Source organism: Mesocricetus auratus, unplaced genomic scaffold (assembly GCF_017639785.1).
Source record: "Mesocricetus auratus isolate SY011 unplaced genomic scaffold, BCM_Maur_2.0 Super-Scaffold_100013, whole genome shotgun sequence".
In the NCBI taxonomy this organism is placed as follows: Eukaryota; Metazoa; Chordata; class Mammalia; order Rodentia; family Cricetidae; genus Mesocricetus; species Mesocricetus auratus.
The window spans coordinates 21,251,839-21,270,021 of record NW_024429196.1 but is presented as its reverse complement, the minus strand read 5'-3'; the positions used below and the strand labels follow the sequence as shown (position 1 = coordinate 21,270,021).

Sequence of the window (18,183 nt, the reverse complement as noted above, 5' to 3'; positions counted from 1 at the left end):
AAATTAACTGAAACAGACTTGAAGAATTCTTCCAAGTTCCATATGAGGCAAGCCAAGCGGGTGGATGTATTATCAACACCCCATACCCACATACACTGCCTAGCTCACTGATCCCTGTTCCCACCGTGCTGGTGCCAGTGGAACACAGAAAGGCCACCTGCTAAAGATATCATAAGTGCTTTGGAGGAATGACAAGGGAATAGTGTCACCTGGGGTGGTGGGGCAGGACTTGTCAGTATGGATAACAGATAGGGAGGGAGCCAGGAGAGAGAAGACGACACCTACCAAAGGGAACAGCACACAGAAGCTTGAAACATTGGACCAAGGACTGGGCAGACAGGTTCTGGGTGAATAGGAGGTAGCCGATGGGCTAAGGCTGGGAAGAAGCTTTACATTTGCTTGCATAGACCCTGAAATAAATACCATCAACAACGGGAAGCTATGGGAATCTGTAAATAAAGGCTAACTATGGTCCCACGACCTCTGCCTAGCTAATGACCGACTGCTATTGTATTCTAGCCTCATAGGGTTTTCTTCTGTTCTAAAAGATGCAATTCTGAGTTTGGGGAGAACTCTTACATCTGCATATTCCACATCTCCTCATTCCTAGGAAGAGCTAACTGTATCATAATTTTCCTAAAACACATGTTGTTTTAAGTTTGATCTCCAATAGATTACAACTTCTGAGAATGCTGAAGTGTGTATTTTATACATTTTTGTCTTCTGCTAAGTACCTGCAAATATCTACAAAGTAAGAACTCATTTCACATTGAGTGGAACCTAGAGGCACGATCCAAAAAATAGCATCAGTATCTTTCTGAGAAAGGCTGGGTGTGGTTGACAGGAAAGTTATCCTAGTAGGAGTGTGACTAAAACGGTATGCTCCCCTTCCAAATGAAAGGGAATGGAGCCAGCCAGGGAAGAGTCATTAACTTTGGCATAGTTTTTTATAAAATGCACACAAAAGTGTGACGCTGTTGTGGGATTTAATCATGCTGTTACTAGCAAGAGCATTTTCCAAGATTTCTGTGTTTTTTTTTTTTTTTTGGCGGGGGAGGAAGGCTAAGGAAACACACGAATTAATGAACTGTGTGCTGGAAACATATGTTTCTCATTGCTGAGACCCTGCTGCTGAGGCAGGATGATCAGGATTTCCCACCTGGGCAGCAGCAGGAAGAGGGTTTCACACCTGTTCACTGGTGCACAGAAGTGGTTACTGTGCTTAAGATGGGGCGTAAGACTTGGATTCTTTACAGGTGAAACTAATGGCAGCGCAGACAAAGCTCCTAAAAGGACCCTGTGTCGAAGGACGTTATGAGATAGCCAGGTGCTATGAGCAGGGTGCTTAAGAGGTTACTTTCATGTGCACACATGTGGACACCAGCCCTCAGACAGCGCAAGGCAGGAGCCAGGTTTTCCTGCTTTATGGGTGGAATGAAGATCCAGCTGTCACTTGGTCAGGCCACCTTTTGGGTGGCTCTGGGTACCGCTGAACATTGTCTCTGAAAGGGCTGTCCTGATGAAGATTCTCACCTTTGGGATCCAATCACAGCACAGCCCCCAATGTACAACACTGCCTGACCTCTTTGGGGCCCACTTCATCTGGTCTGTCTTCTATCTCCCGCCCACCTGTTGCTGCTCAGTCTCTTCCCATGGCTTCCTGGGCAGTTGAGACGACTGCTGGTATAGACAGAGATCGTAGATAGGCAGTACCTACGCTTCCTAGTGCATTGCCAGCCCCAGTCAGGGTGGCTTTAATGTGCAAAACCACACAGGCGCAGCTGCACCAACCTGGTTGCCAAGTGGGGACCTCAGGAGTTGTCAGGGTGACATGTGCCTCTGTTCTGACAGGAGCCTGTGGTTGGTACTGCTTGTGAGTGAAGGTCATGTGATCCCTCTGCCAGCATCAAGGAAAGAAATGTTTAAAGACTGGAATTTCCAGCTAATCAATTTTCAAATGGTTTCTCTGTATTGTTTTGGAGGCTGTCGGTTCAGCCCGGCCTCGAACTCACAGAGATCTGCCTGCCTCTGCCTCCCGAGTGCTGGGATTAAAGGCGTGTGCCACCACCGCCCGGCTTCTTTTGAACACTTTCTAATGGAATCTTGAGTAAAAGTGAACACACACAACAGGCAAAGGTAAGCTGTTCACAGGAATGGAAGAAAAGTCTCCCTCCCATGGGGCCATTCTTCTGTACCTGCCAACATTTGAAAAGAAGGTTTGACAAAAACACCAAAAAGTCTATGTAATTTTGATCCAGACACATATTTTTTCTTGATGACTTGAGCTAACGGTCATGGCCAGTGCCCTTAGGAACACAGAATTGAGGATTCTGGAGGTGACTGCTCTTATGGTAAATAGTTCTTCTACTGCCCACATGTTCACTGTCTCTTTCCTATATGCTATGTTCTTGTTATCAAGTTCTGCTCCTATACCACTGCCATGCCTAATTTGCCATGTTTGGCACTCTGTTACCATCCACGTATCAAATGGTGTCTAGAATAGTGTACTCAGGCAGTGTAAGGATAGGAGGTCGATCCAATTATCAAACAGTGGTACTCTGAATCCAAAATTTGGTGAACTTTTTCTGTATGATTTATCCTTAAGATATTTTCAAGAATGGGTGATGTGTTGGAAGAGTTCCTTCACCTTTTGGAAGTGACTTTGTTATGCACTTATCTGGCAAGGTTCACTGTGTGCGAAGCACTATGGGCTCTTCACATGGGAGCTGCATTTAACTGTAATGATTATTACATATAGTAACCATCACATAGGACACCTGTGCTTATCTGTAAGATGGGATGGGGTCCCTAGCAACCACCGGTGTGTCACTTTCCTGCTTGGTTACCATGCAACAACAAAATAAACTTTTATGTACAACTTACAAGGAAAAGTGAGTTCAAACATTGAACAAGAGCCTCCCCAAAGGCGAAAGGACTCTAAAATATGAAAAAGGTTAACTCAAAATGCTAAATTTATCATAGTAGCAGCACTCACCATTTCTACAGTTGCAATATTGAAATAGAAAAGGCAGGCTTTGAATAGGTCAGCTACCTTTTCTGCAATGATTTTTCCTATGAAACAAGGTTAAGAGCAAACATTCTCAGCCAGGCGTTGGTGGCGCACACCTTTAATCCCAGCACTCGGGAGGCAGAGGCAGGCAGATCTCTGTAAGTTTGAGGCCAGCCTGGTCTACAGAGTGAGTTCCAGGACAGCCTCCAAAACAATAAATACAGAGAAACCCTATCTCGAAAAACAAAAACAAAAACAAACAAACAAACAAAAAAAAGAGCAAACGTTCTCTGTTAATTACATAGCAAAATATTTCTTTTTTCTTTCTTTCTGAGACAGGGTTTCTCTGTGTAGCTCTGGAGGTTCTGGAACTCACTGTGTAGACCAGGCTGGCCTCTAACTCACAGAGATCCATCTGCCTCTGCCTCCAAGTGCTGGACTTTAAGGCGTGCACCACCACTGCCTAGCAGCAAATTATTTATCTTTTTTTTTTAATAAATCAGAAGAGCAGAAGTTGTATGTGGCTGTTTGGATCCCCTCCAGCTTTGAACAAGCAGATTTCAGGACTGGTCTCAACGAGAAGAAAATGAAGCACAACTGACAGTAGCCAAGGACCTTATGTTTGAAGCAGGAAATGAGAGACAGACTGAATACAAGACAGAAACAAGCCTGCAGTCACTCAGGACACAATTTTAATATTTTATGGTAGTTTTTGAGGAAGAGACCAACTTTTTAACGTTTTTAGTTTTGTATGTGTGCATATGTGCATGTGTTTGGCCGTGTGTGCCACGGCGCATGTGTGGGGTTAGCAGATAATGTCTGGGAGTCAGATCTTGTCTTTCACCTTGTTGAAGCAGGTTCTCTCATTTCTGCTGCTGTGCTTCCTACACCAGGTTCGCTGGTCTCGGGAGCTTCTGGCAGATTCTCCTGGCTGCGCCCCCACCTTGTCTTAGAAATTCTAGGATCACAGATGTGTACCCCCATATCTAGCTTTTTATGTGGGTTTTGGAGGTTGAACCCAAGTCATCAGATTTGCAGGGCAAGTGTTTTAACCTGGCTTAGCCAAATCCCGGGCCTCTGAGACTTTTAAAGCTAAATTAAAATATTTATTTTATTTAGTTACTTAGTTTATTTTTGTGCTGGAGATCCAGCCAAGGCTGGTCAGGGGTTTGGATTACATGTATGTGCCACTGTGTCTGGCTAATCTTAAACATTAATTGAATCTAAGCAACTGCTTGTTTTCCCCTTTAAGGGTTTAATGATTTAAGAAATAAGTTTTGGGAAAGGAACCATAACGGGCAACTTCAAGGATTTTAAAAGGCTTAAAGAACTAGTCAGAAGTACCCAATACATGGTCTTGCTGACAAAAGACAGTAAGAATCTTCCATTTACAACAGGTACACAAAGACTTCAAGAATGTGGACCATTAAAGTATGAAATTAATTAGCCCTACTAGAGAAATTTTGTTTTTTATCCACTAATTTCAGTTCCCACCTAGCAGTTAGCAAATCCCACCACTACAGCCACAAAGGTGTGAATGGGATTAGGAGATAGGATTGCAGTCCTCAGCATTAGAAACATGGCTCTGAATGAAGGACCATGTATACTGTGGTTCAGTAGGTCTGGAGGAAAGGCCAACAGGGCTGTTTCAACAAGCTCCTGGGCGATGTCAGGCCACTCACCCGTGGACTGCATTTCCAGTTGCAAAGCATTCAGATATGTAGGCCTTGATAGGGTTGGAGGACTTTCTAAAAAAAACTGCCGATGCTATTTCCTACAATGTGTCCACTGCTCAAAGCGCCTTTGGAGGTGTTTTTTTTTATGAGCTGTTCAGGAAGTAATTCAGCCCTTGGCAGACGGTACCAGGGGTTGATAGGGTCAAATGAGTGTAGAAAGCATGTTGTTGCATGATGGCTGCTGTGTGTAAGGTCAAAATGGCTCAAAATCAAGACCCTGGGTTCCACCACTGCATCTTATCCTGCTCTGCCCCACAAAACATTCCCAGAGAAGGCTCCCAGGTGTCCTTAGGGTATCAGCTCAACCGTCTCCCCTCCATAGACTCTGACCACACCCTGCTTAACTGTCTTGTGGTCCTGACTTTATTCAAACCCATGGCTCTACTACCTCACTTAAGAATAAAAGCCTTGTCAGAGGAGCATTTCCTGAGCTATTTTTGCTTCGTTGCTTTAGGTTTGATCCCAAGCACCCACATGGTGGCTCACTACCATCTTTTACTCCAGTCACAGGGGATCTGATACGCTCTTCTGGCCTTCATGGGCACTGTGTGGTGGACAGACATACATTTAGGCAAAACACCCACACTATAAGGAAAAACTTAAAAAAAAAGCTAGACAAATAAATGAATTTCTCAAATACATTCTTATCACATGTTTTTATTTATATGTATATGTATGTGTCTGTGAGTATATAAACTGTGTGTGAGGGTGTCCATGGAGGCCAGAAGGAGTCATATTTCCTGGAGGTGGACTTATAGTGGTTGTGAATCACCTGAGTTGGTACTGGAAACCAAACTTAGGTCATCTGGGAGAGCAGCAGGTACTCATAACCACTGAACCCTCTCTCTAGTTTTTACATTTATTTTGTGTGTGCATGAATATGCCATGGCACTCCCGTGGAGGTCAAAGGGCAACTTGTTGGAGTCAGTCCTTTCACCTTGTGGGCCTGGGGATTAAGCTCCAGCCACCACTCACCATGTGGGTCCGGGGATTAAGCTCCAGCCATCCAGTTGGTGGCGGGTGCATTTCCCCACTGAACCACCTCACCAGCTCTTGTTCAGTTTGTAAAACCGGAAATCCGGGTTTAGAATTCCGTGGCAAGTCTGCTTTTGTTTTTGTTTTTTAAAAAAATATTGGCAGAGAATTCGAAGACAACAAACAGAGATTCCCAAAGTGACAGATGGGCTGAACAAAGCAGGAGCGGGAGAGGCTTTTGCTTTGCGCCTCCAGGTAACTTCATACCCAGTGAAGGGTCCTCGCATGCGCAGAGATCCATATGCCAGGAAAGGAAGGTTGAGTCTGCACCCCCTCTTCTCCACACCCACGACTGGACACTGTGTGCACTGAGCACTCCCTGGACTAAGCTCCAGCTGATAGGGAAGATGGTATCCCTACCTCAGGTTTGGTCTGAAAATGATGAAAGACACTGGCTTATAGAAATACCTGCCTTATTAGTGGATATACCCAGCTAAAAATGGCTACATTAAATTTTGGTTGGGGCCGGTTGTGGTGGTGCATGCTGGTAGGATTTGCTGAAGGACACAGAGGCAGGAGGATCATAAGTTCGAGGCCCTGGGCTACACATTTTAGTGGGGGCGGTTGTGGCTCACACATTTAATGCCAGCACTCGGGAGGCAGAGGCAGGTGGCTCTTTGTGAATTCCAGACCAGCTTGGTTTACAAGAGTGTGTCCCAGGACAGCCTCCAAAGCAACAGAGAAACCCTGTCTTCAAAAAAATTAATTTTTTTTGGTTGGGCCCAAGTTTTTTCAGTTGTGGCCTTACATTTTCTTTCTCATCAACTATGTCCAACTTCATAGTGCGTATCTGAAATGTGTGGGCTGTGGTGGGTGATCACATCTGTGTGGCGCTTGTGGGAGCCAGCAGGGGTACTTCTGCCAGAACTTCCAATGCAACGCCGTCTGGATGTGCCCATCTCGTTCTGTGTGCTTGTGTGCCTATGCATGTGCACACACGTGACGTTAGAGGGGTCCAAGGGAGAGGCTGAAAGAACACAACCATTCATGGCAGAGTGTTAGCTTCTTTACCACTCGAGATCTTACACCATGTAAGGTAGGCCTCAAACATCTCATTTTGGAGCAACCTGCTCAAAGGCAGGTCAACCCCCAACATCTGCAGAAATTTCAGACTCAATGAATGCACCAAACCACTCTAAAAAGAAATAAACTGCTCTCCTGGATTCTTCCCTCCCACTAAATCTCTTGAATGAGGTTTGGGTGAGACCTTCTGTCAGAGCAGCGATGACCCAGAGCAGAGGAGCAGGGCTGTAACACTTTTCTCCCAGGAAAATCTTACCCAGAGAAGTTGTTACACTCTGCTTGCTCTCCAGGTGTGACAACTTTGCCGTCTCCTGCTGGAGCAGAGCTGATACACTGGGAGAGCCTCTCCCTGAAGCAGGGCTGTAAGCTGCTATGCTTACTGTAATCTGGGGTATTCCTTAGCTCCTGATTACCAGAATACCTTTCCATCTGAGCTGTAACACTCAGTATTCTTTGGCTCCTGATTGCCAGAATACCTTTCCATCTGAGCTGTAACACTCAGTATTCTTTGGCTCCTGAGTGCCATAATCCATCCCTGTCCATCCCATCTGAGCCGTTGAAAGCTTACAGGGAGGAGAAAGAGAAGGGAAAAATGAGGGAGAGAAGGAAGAAGAGGAAGAGAAGATGGTGGAGGCAAGACGACGGGGATGATGGGGAGGAGGAAGATGAAGGAGGAGGGAGACAGGGACAGCTATGAAGGCTTTCCCTTAGTTCCTGGCCCTGCTGTAATATCTCTCCATTCATATTTCTATGATGGAGACTTTGCTACTATATTCCTTTCACAGGCTAAGTAACTGGCTATAGCTCATACACCAAGAGGAGTGGGTGTTCAAGTTCAGTTTGTTGTGACTGCTGTTCTGTGGCTCCCTGTTTTCTCTGTAATGCTAGAAACTGTATATGACCTGTGTAAACCTACTAAAGATACCTTCACTTTGTAATTACTCTCTCAAGTGAAAGGAGGTGGGTGTTATGTTAAAAATATCTGAAGGCACCAGGCAGTAGTGGCCCACTCCTTTAATCCCAGCACTTAGAAGGCAGAGGCAGGGGGAATCTCAGTGGGTTTGAGGCCAGCCTGGTTTACAAATTGAGTTCCAGGACAGCCAGGAGTATCACACAGAGAAATCCTGTCTTGAAAAAAAAAGTGGGGGGGGGGCGAATTGAGATGGCTCAGTGGTTAAACACACCCTGGCTGTACTTGTGGAAGACCCAGGTTCAGTTCCCAGCATCCACACTGGGTGGTTTACAACCACCCAAAACTCCAATTGCAAGGGTTTGACACACTCTTTCAGCCTTCACCAACACCTGCGTGCGCGCACATTCATACACACATACAGATAAATATCTGTTCAGCTGGTTGTGTAGCTCAGTTGGTAGATTGCCTGTTTTGTATTCACAAAGCCCTGGTTCGATCCTCAATACAAATTGGATGTGGTAATATACACCTGAAACTCCAGCATTCAGGAGGTGGAGGTGGTATAATCAGAAGTTCAAGACTATCCTCAGCTATACATCAAGTTTGAGGTCAGCCTGGGATACACGAGTCTCTGCTTCCAACACCGATTCTAAAATAACTTACAGTATATTAATGTCCTAGTTATTTTTTACTTAGGCTTATAGTAGAATAAACATCAACTTTCTACTTAAAACACAGGCCAAACAGTAGCACACTAAAAGGCCTAGATGATTCCTGGCAGTGGAAAAAGTCAGTAGTAGGATATGCAGTTGCCACACATACCCCCACCAACACCATCAGTGGTAACTAATGGTTAACTGTCAGAGAATGTAGGATTTCTCGGAGAAGGACTGGCTTGTAAACTCTCCAACCACAAAAACAGGCAATACTCATTTGTCAGGCTTGCAAAAAATGGTTTTGGTTAAATCCAAGCATAGTAAATTCTAGTTCTACACAAAGTGATACTTCAAGAAAACCAACACACTAAGAATAGAGTTATAAAACAAAAGTGCCCCAAACAACAGCTACCCAAGAGCTAATTTTCTGAAAATTATCTTTCCAAGGAGGCCACCAACACAAAAGCCTTAACAATGCTTAGAAATGGTTGGATAGTACAAGACTGTTTTTTGAGTTGCTAGGCAACACTGGAAAACAATTGTCCCTCTTCTTAGATCAGCCCACAGGGCAGCACAAGTATTAGTAAGTCTAACTCTCATCCTTAGGGGCAGAACTTTGCAATAGGATGCTAAAGAATCTATAGCAATGAAACCCCTCCCCCTTATCTTAGTCTCAAAAGGCAAAGCAGATTGGACAGTCTGTGCTCCTGCCCCCAGGATCTTTGTCAAAACAAGGTTTTCACTGGGCTCTCAGCATTTCTCCAGTGCCACCCCAGCTCCACCAGACAAATTATCCTCTTCCCTCCTATAAATCTCATCAAAACCCAATTCCTCCTCAGCCTGGTTTTCATATCTAGAAAATAGGGGCCTTTCTCTAGCATGCACAAAGCCCTTCGGTTCAGTTCCCCAGCACTCCATAAACCAGGTACACACCTAAAAACCCAACACTTCGAGGCAGAGGCAGGAAGGTCACAAGTTCAACGTCATCCTTGCTATACACTGAGGATGCTTCTTTGTACTCTTCCCGGGGAAATGGTCTATTTGTCATTCTTAGGGATATACTGACATTACTCTTAGGTAAGCCAACCCCTTCCTTTGTTTAATACCCTTAATAGTCATATTTGTTCTTTCAGGATAAAAGGTACTGCATATAGTTCTAAAGTTAAACCCACATAAAAATATGTTCTTAAATTGTTAGACAAATAAACATCTCCATTTCTAACTTTTACCCATACAGCTTAGCACAGGGCATCCCTATAAGTCAGTCAAACCACAACATATCACTTTGAGATCCTCCATCTAGACAAACAGTTTAATACTGACATGATTTTAAATATCTGTATCTCTTATCTATTTCTCCATGTTAGTGTTTGGGGGTAGGCCTTGAAAACACATTTAAGCAAGTCCTTGCTGGTCTCTAACTTATTCTTGGTGACCTAGATAATCCTTTGATCATCAAGCTTGGGTCAGAGAGGCATAGAAAAATGATCTGGGTTTCACTTTTTAAAGAATAGTTTTAGGTTTGCATCAAATTTGAGAGAATGGTGCAGACATTTCTAACTCCCCTCTGCCCCCAGCCCCCCACCTGATCTCTCAAACAACACCCCTACAATATGCTTGTTACATCAATGGATCTACATTGACAAATAAATGAAATGGATTTGCATTTTAAATAAACTCCACCTCCAGGGACAGCTGGCCATGACTTACCTAAAAGACTATTGAGCCCAGCATATCCTCAGCAGCCATGTCCCAGTGGACGCAGAGACAGACGTACTGCACAGGCCAATTATGACAGTATTCCTGAGCACCTGCTATGGATGTGTCATGTGTGATAAGAGGCCGGTTCAGTAGCCGCCATTTCTATAGCAACCCACACACACTCTGCCTGCTGGGTTTGGGAAGGCAGTTAAAACTGGATTCACAACATAGCTTCACTTTCAGTGTAGGCTTGCCTTTCTGTTATCTCACTGGAGTAAGAGGACACAAATCGAGTGGCCCTTAAACAGCAGAAATGCAAATCCAAAATCTAAACCGTTATTGATGTTTTGATTACTCAGGATCAGTCACTTTCAATTCAAACCACTGACCTAGTTTGCTTATTCATAGATGCCCATTCCCTAGGGCAACAAGTCATACGACCCCATACTTCAGAAAGCCATCTGCTGCCCTAGTTATACACCAAGGAAAGAATGAATGACCATAAAAGGGAGGGGATGCAAGTGGCCCTTACTGTCCAGAAAGCCCCAGCTAATACACATTTGCCATGACCGACTTTCTCCCCCAGGCGTGGAAAGGAAAACTGTTTATATCAGAGGCCAAACTGATGCTTGAACAACTAACAAAGTGTGGACACTGCTCACTTCACCAGATATCACATGGGCTGGAGGACATGATGAGAAGATCTGAAGTTAGAGCGTCCTGTTAATTCCTCAAAAGATAAGATCTCAAAGGAGTCTCCTTTGCTGTGTAAAGCAAGTGACGTGACAGCATAACACACAGAGGATGTATACACAAATGTTTCAAGTAGGCCATGCATGTTGCAAGTGACACTCCAACACAACACACAGAGAATGTACATGCAAATGTTTCAATGTGGACCATGCATGTTGTACTTCTTCAAACAAGTCCTTCCAGGGTATATGTGGTGATAAGCCAACTGATAGTGCTGTAACATGGTCAATAAAACCCAATTCATGCATTCTGATAAAGAAGTGTTACTCTATTAGGTCAGCCTCTGATGAAAGAGGTTGAAATATAAAAATGTATTTCTATACTGGAAAATTCTTTGCTTGCTCCAAAATAAAAAAGTAAAGACAGGCAACTGGGGGTTGGAGAGATGGCTCAGTGGTTAAGAGCACCGGCTACTTTTCCAGAGGACCCAGATTTGGTTCCTCACACACACGTGGGTTGCTTACACCAGCCTAGCTCCAAGGGACAGATGCTGTCTTCTAGTCTCTAAAGGCTCCTCTACCCTCATCCTCGCACCCCCACACCATTTAGAAATAATAAAATGAATCTTTAAAAATCTTTTAAAAGGCAACTATGACCAAATGGTCACATTAAAATTGACCCCTCTAGTAGTGTGATCAAGAGAACTTCTCTCTTAAGAGCACATTTTCATTCAGATACAAGATCTGAGTCAGAGTTAAACACAGAGTCACTCGATCAGTATTAAAACTGTGGTTTTTATCTTTCACATAGGTGAAAGCCCTAGAAGTCCCACCCACCCTACAGTGAATGCCTGCCACTCTGAATACCAGCTGTCACTCCTGGAAATGCAGGAGTCTGCTTAGGTAACAGGAAACAAGGCAGCAGCTGAGCCAGCCCCAGCCACCTTCCGCAGAGAGAAAATACTCCTGCATGGCAATAGTGAATTGAGAGAGCTTCCTCAGCTAAGGTGTTTAGATGAGGAGTCACAGGGTGTTCAGTAAAAGGCTTGGGTAACAAATCCTTTTGGTTTGTGGGGGCATGAATTGGTGTTACAGTGACAATACTCACTGGGTGTCACAGGATGAAAACACAGACAATTCACCAGCAAATGGACATGGTCATGTTCCAATAAAACTTGGTGTGTGTCTATGCATTTTATATGATTTTCACATGGTCTATGACCTCTCTTTGATGTTTACTTATCTATTTCAATTGAGTACAACTGAGAGATAAAAGCTATATATAGTTAAGGTGCATGACTTAATGTTTTGATGTGTGTATCAAAATAAACAATCCGCCATCACCCCACAGATGCCATTTTTTTGATGACAACACAACATTGATTCTCAGCAAAATTTAAGAACATATCATTGTCTACAATACTGACATTGCTGTAGAGTTTACTTCTAGAACTTTCTCAGAGTACATGAGGGAGCTTAGTGCTCGTTGGCCTTATCTTCTCATTCTCCCCTTCTCCACTTTCTGATTCTTCCTTCAGTCTTTTAAAAATATAAAAATCATGCTTAGCTTCCAGGGGGCCCTGATTCAAGTAAAAACTTCTTAATGGGTCCAAAACTTGCTATTTCTGCCTATTTAACAATTTGGAGTTGGCAATTATTTCAATTCACCTCCAAAGTAAATAATTTGAAGAATTAAAAGATTTCAAGTGATTATTACAGTCAAAAATAATAACTAATAGTAAATTATGGGATGAGTCTGAAACAGCCTGCTGCATTTTCTTTCCCCTGCACTGATGAGACAGGCTCTGGAACTTTTTATTTAGCTGAAACATTTTAATAAGAAAATGTTATCATTGATTAAATATGACATTGAAGCAGCTTATGAAATATGTAGGCTTCAGTCAAGTTGAGGAAGTTGAAAAACATATGGTTTCTTTGAAATATCCAATTTTAAAGTTTTCTGGAAATACATTTTAATTAATTTTATTATTTCTGAGTGATGATACCGATGTTGGCTTCGCTCTGTGCACAGGCAATCTGTAACTAATAGGAACTTGACAGTCAGGTCTTCTGTGGTAGATGCTAAGCTAAAAAGACCATTTAATGGAAACAGATCAAGCATACAATGAAGAGGGCCAACGTAAAAAGGATCTACGACATGGGGATTACCTCAGGTTACCACAATGTGCCTTTGTTGTTGTTGTTGTTTTTTTTTTTTTTTACTGATTTCTATATTGTATTAGTTTCCACAAATATAAAGAGTTTAATATTTTGCAGATTTATTGTCATATCTCTGAAGGTCAGAAACCAAAACCATGTCCTCTGAGCTGAAGCGAAGGTTTGTGCAGGGTGAGTTTGAAGGAAAACTTCCTGGTCTTGTCTTTTGATCTTCCATTGTGTACCTGTACTCCTTGGATTATGGCTCTTTTCTCCATTTTTAAAGCATGTTTCACCAACTTCTGCTCTCTGGTCATACTACAGACTCCTCTAACTCTGACCCTGTCTTGTCTCTCTTGTGGAGCCTCTTGTGATTACCAAGGGTCCATCTGGATAATCTAGGTTCACCTCTGCACCTAAAGATTATTAATCACATCTTCAACATCCCTTTATCACATAATATGGCATTCATAGGGCTCCAGAATCAGGACCTGGTGTATTTTAGTAGACAATTTATAGCTTATGACATAAAAGATCCTTTAAATAGAATTTCATTGTGAACTCTGCTCAGAATACACTGATGAGAGTGAGCATGCTTCGTCAACATGCTCATATTGTCATGGTGCATGTGATAGGCAACGAATTCTAGAGAAAACCCCACCACATTAGGAACATAGATTTGAATATCCTAGCCTATTCACCCAGATTCAAATATATTCATCTGAAAGATAAGGAGGCAGGCAGGAAGGAAATAATAATATCAAGGACATAAGCTCCAGGACTGGAGTGGGGGTAGAATCCAATGTAAACGCTCTCCTTGCAACTATTCTCTTAATATCACCCAAGTGCACACACACATACACACGTCTCCATCATCTTGTTTTCAAATGTTACATCCTATTCTTGTGACTTTTAAAAAGATTGTACTTTTACTTTCAATTGTGTGTGTATATATGAAGTGCTTGTGAAGGTTAAAAGAGGACATTGAATCCTCTGAAGCTTTAGTTACAGGTGGTTTGAGCTGCCCTATTGGGTGCTAGGAACTCAACTGGGGTTCTCTGCAGAGAGATCACCTCTCATCCCTTATTCTGATTTTTTTTAAAATGCTGCAAGTACCCTTATCTGATCAATAAGGCCTTGAAGCAGGAACTATTCTTAATCCCACAAAGACAGACAGAACACTGCAGGAGCAGGCAAAGGCTACGCAAATGCACAGCCACTTCTGCATACACTGCTAGTATCACTGAGGAAACATGTGCAGAGGGGATTCAGTGATACCTAGGGAGAGGGATTTTAGTTAGTGTTAATATCTCTTAGATGGACAACTTAGAAGGGGGAAAGATGTATTTTGGTCCATAGTTCATGAAGTTTTAGCTCATGGTCAGTTGGCTCTGTTGCTTCTGGGTTTGGGTAGCATGGTTTATCATGGTAAGTTACACATGGCAGAAAAAGCTGCTTACTTCACAGTGGCTGGAAATTCAGAATAGAAGAGGCCAGCCTCCTTCAAGGTCATGCCCCATAGGCCCTATCGCTTAAAGGTGTGAGACCCCTCCAATAGCACCATCTACTGAGAACCAAGCTTTTTAGCACAAGACATGGGGAGAACATATATTTGCAATATGAACCACAGCAGCTTTGAAGCATCTGCTTGTAAAATGGCAAGGCCTGGGGGAGCATTCAGTAAGTCTGGTGAAGGGTCAGTATGTCTGGACAGTGACTGGGAAAGGAGGAAGAGGCAGGCAGGGCCTGGCTCCAAAGAGACCTGTGTGCCATGCTATGGTCCATGTTCTTTACAAGCTGTTCTGAGAAAACACCGCACAGGAGAGCAGTCTTTGGCTAATCAGCAGCACTACAGCAGGCCAGTGGTAGGAGGGGAAATGGGAGGCAGCAAGATAATACAAGGAATTGATAAGATGGTTTCCCAGCCTAGCCATGGGAAACCCAGAAAAGGACAAGAAGGTGAGTCTGAGAAATGCTGCTTTTTTTCTGTTGTTTGTGCAGCTCAGATTACTCTCAAACTCACAGGATACTAGGCAGTGGTGGTGCAAGCCTTTAGTTCCAGAACTAGGGAGTCAGAGGTATATAGATCTCTGTGAGTTTGAGGTCAGCATGGTCTATAAAGCAAGTTCCACCACAGCCAGAGCTGCTACACAGAGAAGCCCTGTCTCAAAAAAACAGACAAACCAAATCAAATCAAAACAACAACAAAACCCTCACCGGAACCCTTTTGGTACTGATGCTGGGATCTTAGCATGTACTAGTATATCTGGCAAGAATGCCTGATTTGATGGACCACAGCTATAAGATAAAATAATTCTTTCCCACCCAAGTTACTTTTGTAATGGTGTTTTACAGCATTAGAAACCCTAAGAAATGCAGTATATATTAATACAGTGTTATGATCCACCTAACTGTCCACTTTAATATAGACATTAAAATTGAAGCAATCTTTAAAAGTTACAATGGAGTCTATTAATTATTTGGGAAGTTACAAAACAAAAACTCCATGAAAGCCCAATATTTATTTTCAAGTGTAATTGCTAAAAATTATGTTTTGACTGATTCAAGGAGTTAAGTATTTAAAAAATTATTTGATATAAAAAAGTCTCATTAGCTAGGTGGTAGTGGCACATGCCTTTAATCCCAGCACTTGGGAGGTAGAGGCAGGAGGATCTGGGAGTTTGAGGTTGTCCTGGTCTACAGAGAGAGTTCTAGGACAGCCAAGGCTACACAGAGAAACCTTGTCTCCAAAAACCAAACCAAACCAAACCAACCAAAACTTTCATTAATCTTCATGCATGGTTTAACAATGTTATATTGACAGTTAAAAGCTGGTTACAAGCTTGACTTTCACAGCACACTCTGAAAAGTAATCAAGGCTGTGCACAAACATTCAAACACTTAGCTACCAAGGTATTTACCACAGACTTAGAATAGTCCATTTCCCCCCTAATTGTAAGCGATTGACGAACTGAATCATGTTACAGTAACAGAGGGGAAATCTGCATCACCCGACTGACACTGCAGGCTCATGCTGCCGAGGGAAGGTACTGACACTCCTGGAATGGCTGCAAAAGCGGAAGACAGAACAATTCTGATAGTACTTCCACTAACCTGCCGGGTGACTACTCCTAGGCTGGACAGCTTCTATTTGAAGTACCTGAGAAACTTTCGTCTCACTTTCTCTTATGTACTGGCTCAGAGGAAAGCAAGCTGCCATGTTGTAAGCAGAGGACCACTTTGCAAAGATCTCTGGCCAACAGCTGCCAGGGACTGGAGTCAACCTGTGACTACGGCAGAGTCCTGAGCATGCTTGTTAGCCCCAGTAGAACCTTGCCGAAGCTGAACAGAGCTCTAGCTTACAGGCCCACTCCAGCTTTGCTTCATCATCTGTGCTTGGGTTCCTGCACATCAGAAACTGTGAGACAGGAGATCCTCATTGCTACCTTAAACTGCTAAATCTGAGGGTAACTTCTTATGCAGCAATTGATAACACACATATATGTGTACAGACAAATGACTGAGAGAATTCAAAATAGATTAGCATCTTTCTCTAGGGTGTAGGATCATGGGGACTATTCCTTGTTTCAAATAATGTCGGCAAATATTTTTCCTTTATTCAGGAGGCAAAAAAAAAAAAAAGATCGTATAAGTAGGAGGAAAACAATGCCGCCATTAACCATGTGACTTACTAGAGGCGCATACAGATGAGGTAATAAAAGAGCGGCTTACCACACCGCTAACCACACCCACTTTAGGCATGACTAAAGACATATACGGACGGACATAAAGATATACGGATGTAGGCGGTGAACTACATCACTAGCCAGGCCCACTTTTGGGCATGGCTAGGGTGGGGGGAAGGTATAAAAGATTGAACAACGGAAGTCTCGGTCTCTTTTTCCAGCATTCGGCTTCCAGTTCGGCGGTGGAAAACTACTCGGCTCATCTGGGTTACTTGTTTGGTCTCTTGTGAGTAATTTCTACAATAAATACTTATTTTTACATTCAGTAAGTGTGCCGTTTATCGTTGCAGCATCACTAAGAGAGATCATAGAACCTTCAGAAAAGCAAAGGATGAAGATTAGGAAAGCCAATGTTAGCTCTCATGACCTATAAAGATCCCCCTTTAAATTAAAACAAACAAACAAAAAACAGAAAAGAAAAATACCAAATTCCAGAGGGACTCTTGCTTACCCAGCTTCTGGTCAAACCGCCATGCTGCAACATAAGCATTGTGCCTCAGACTGCTCTGCGTGGCCAAGGGCACAGTGACATAGATGGGGCCATCCACCATCACGGGTGTCCCATTACTGCTGAGCAAGTGCACACTGACGGCTGTGATGGGGGTCAAGTCGTACCGGGTACTGTTTCCTGGAAGGAAGAAGCATGTCCATCACCCATGGAGGACCTGGGGCTGCAGAAACCCTTTGAGAAAAAGTTGCTGCTGCCACATACTGAGTAGACCCTCCACTGTTCAGGGGCTCTGTTACTATCAGCCCCGCAACCTCATGAGGAAGTTCAAGCCTGCGTTTTACAAAGAAACAGGTTTGGATGGCAGTAGCTGTCTGGAGGGTATTTACCAGTTAATGGCAGAGCTGAGGTCTCATTCAAGTCTGCCAGTTATAACAAACTGTGCTTGCGTGGTCCACCTCTTTTGTTTTGCTTTCCTTTTTTTCCCTCCCTTTCTCCCCCTCCTTCCTTTCCTTTTTCCTCCTCCTCCCTCCCTCCCTCCCTTCATCCCCCCTTCCTTCCTTCCTTCCTTCTTAAGGGCAAGGTCTCACCCTGTGGCCTGGAACTCATGATCACCATGTGTCAGCCTCTCAAGGATTCAGAGTACAGCCATGGAGGGAAAGACTTTTCTCTAATACAACATAAAGACTCTGGGGAAGCTACAGTAAGAAGGTTCACAAAATAAGCTGTGTGCATATCTCACAAGACATAAATCTATAGCATATAAAGCCAGTGACAAGTCAGTACCATAAAACACACATTTTAGAGCCCATGTTTTAAGCAGAAAATTTTTTATTAAGGATTGCTTCAAAATATTAATAACTGCTTCCACCAGAAGTACAGGACTGAAACTTAGACATGAAATATGCCTGTGTTGTTTTAGTAGTCATTGTTATTTTGGTTTGTTTAAAAGGAATTTGATATCCCAGCTATTCTCCATTAGAGACCTTTTATCCAAGCTGGTGCTTTAATGACTGTCTACAGATAAGTTAAGAGAATGCATATGGGAGTGATATTCATTTACTTC

The 18,183-nt window shown here is 43.2% G+C and overlaps 1 protein-coding gene across 3 annotated transcripts in view; it reads right to left on the bottom strand.

Moving 5' to 3' along the window:
• Fam171a1 (family with sequence similarity 171 member A1) overlaps window positions 1–18,183 on the bottom strand; it is a 114,079-nt gene that overhangs the window by 9,984 nt on the left and 85,912 nt on the right. For all 3 annotated transcript variants that reach the window (XM_040755475.1, XM_040755476.1, XM_040755474.1), the window contains exon 5: window positions 17,121–17,297. In XM_040755475.1, the coding sequence (XP_040611409.1) occupies window positions 17,121–17,297 (177 nt within the window). The remainder of the gene's footprint in view (window positions 1–17,120; window positions 17,298–18,183) is intronic.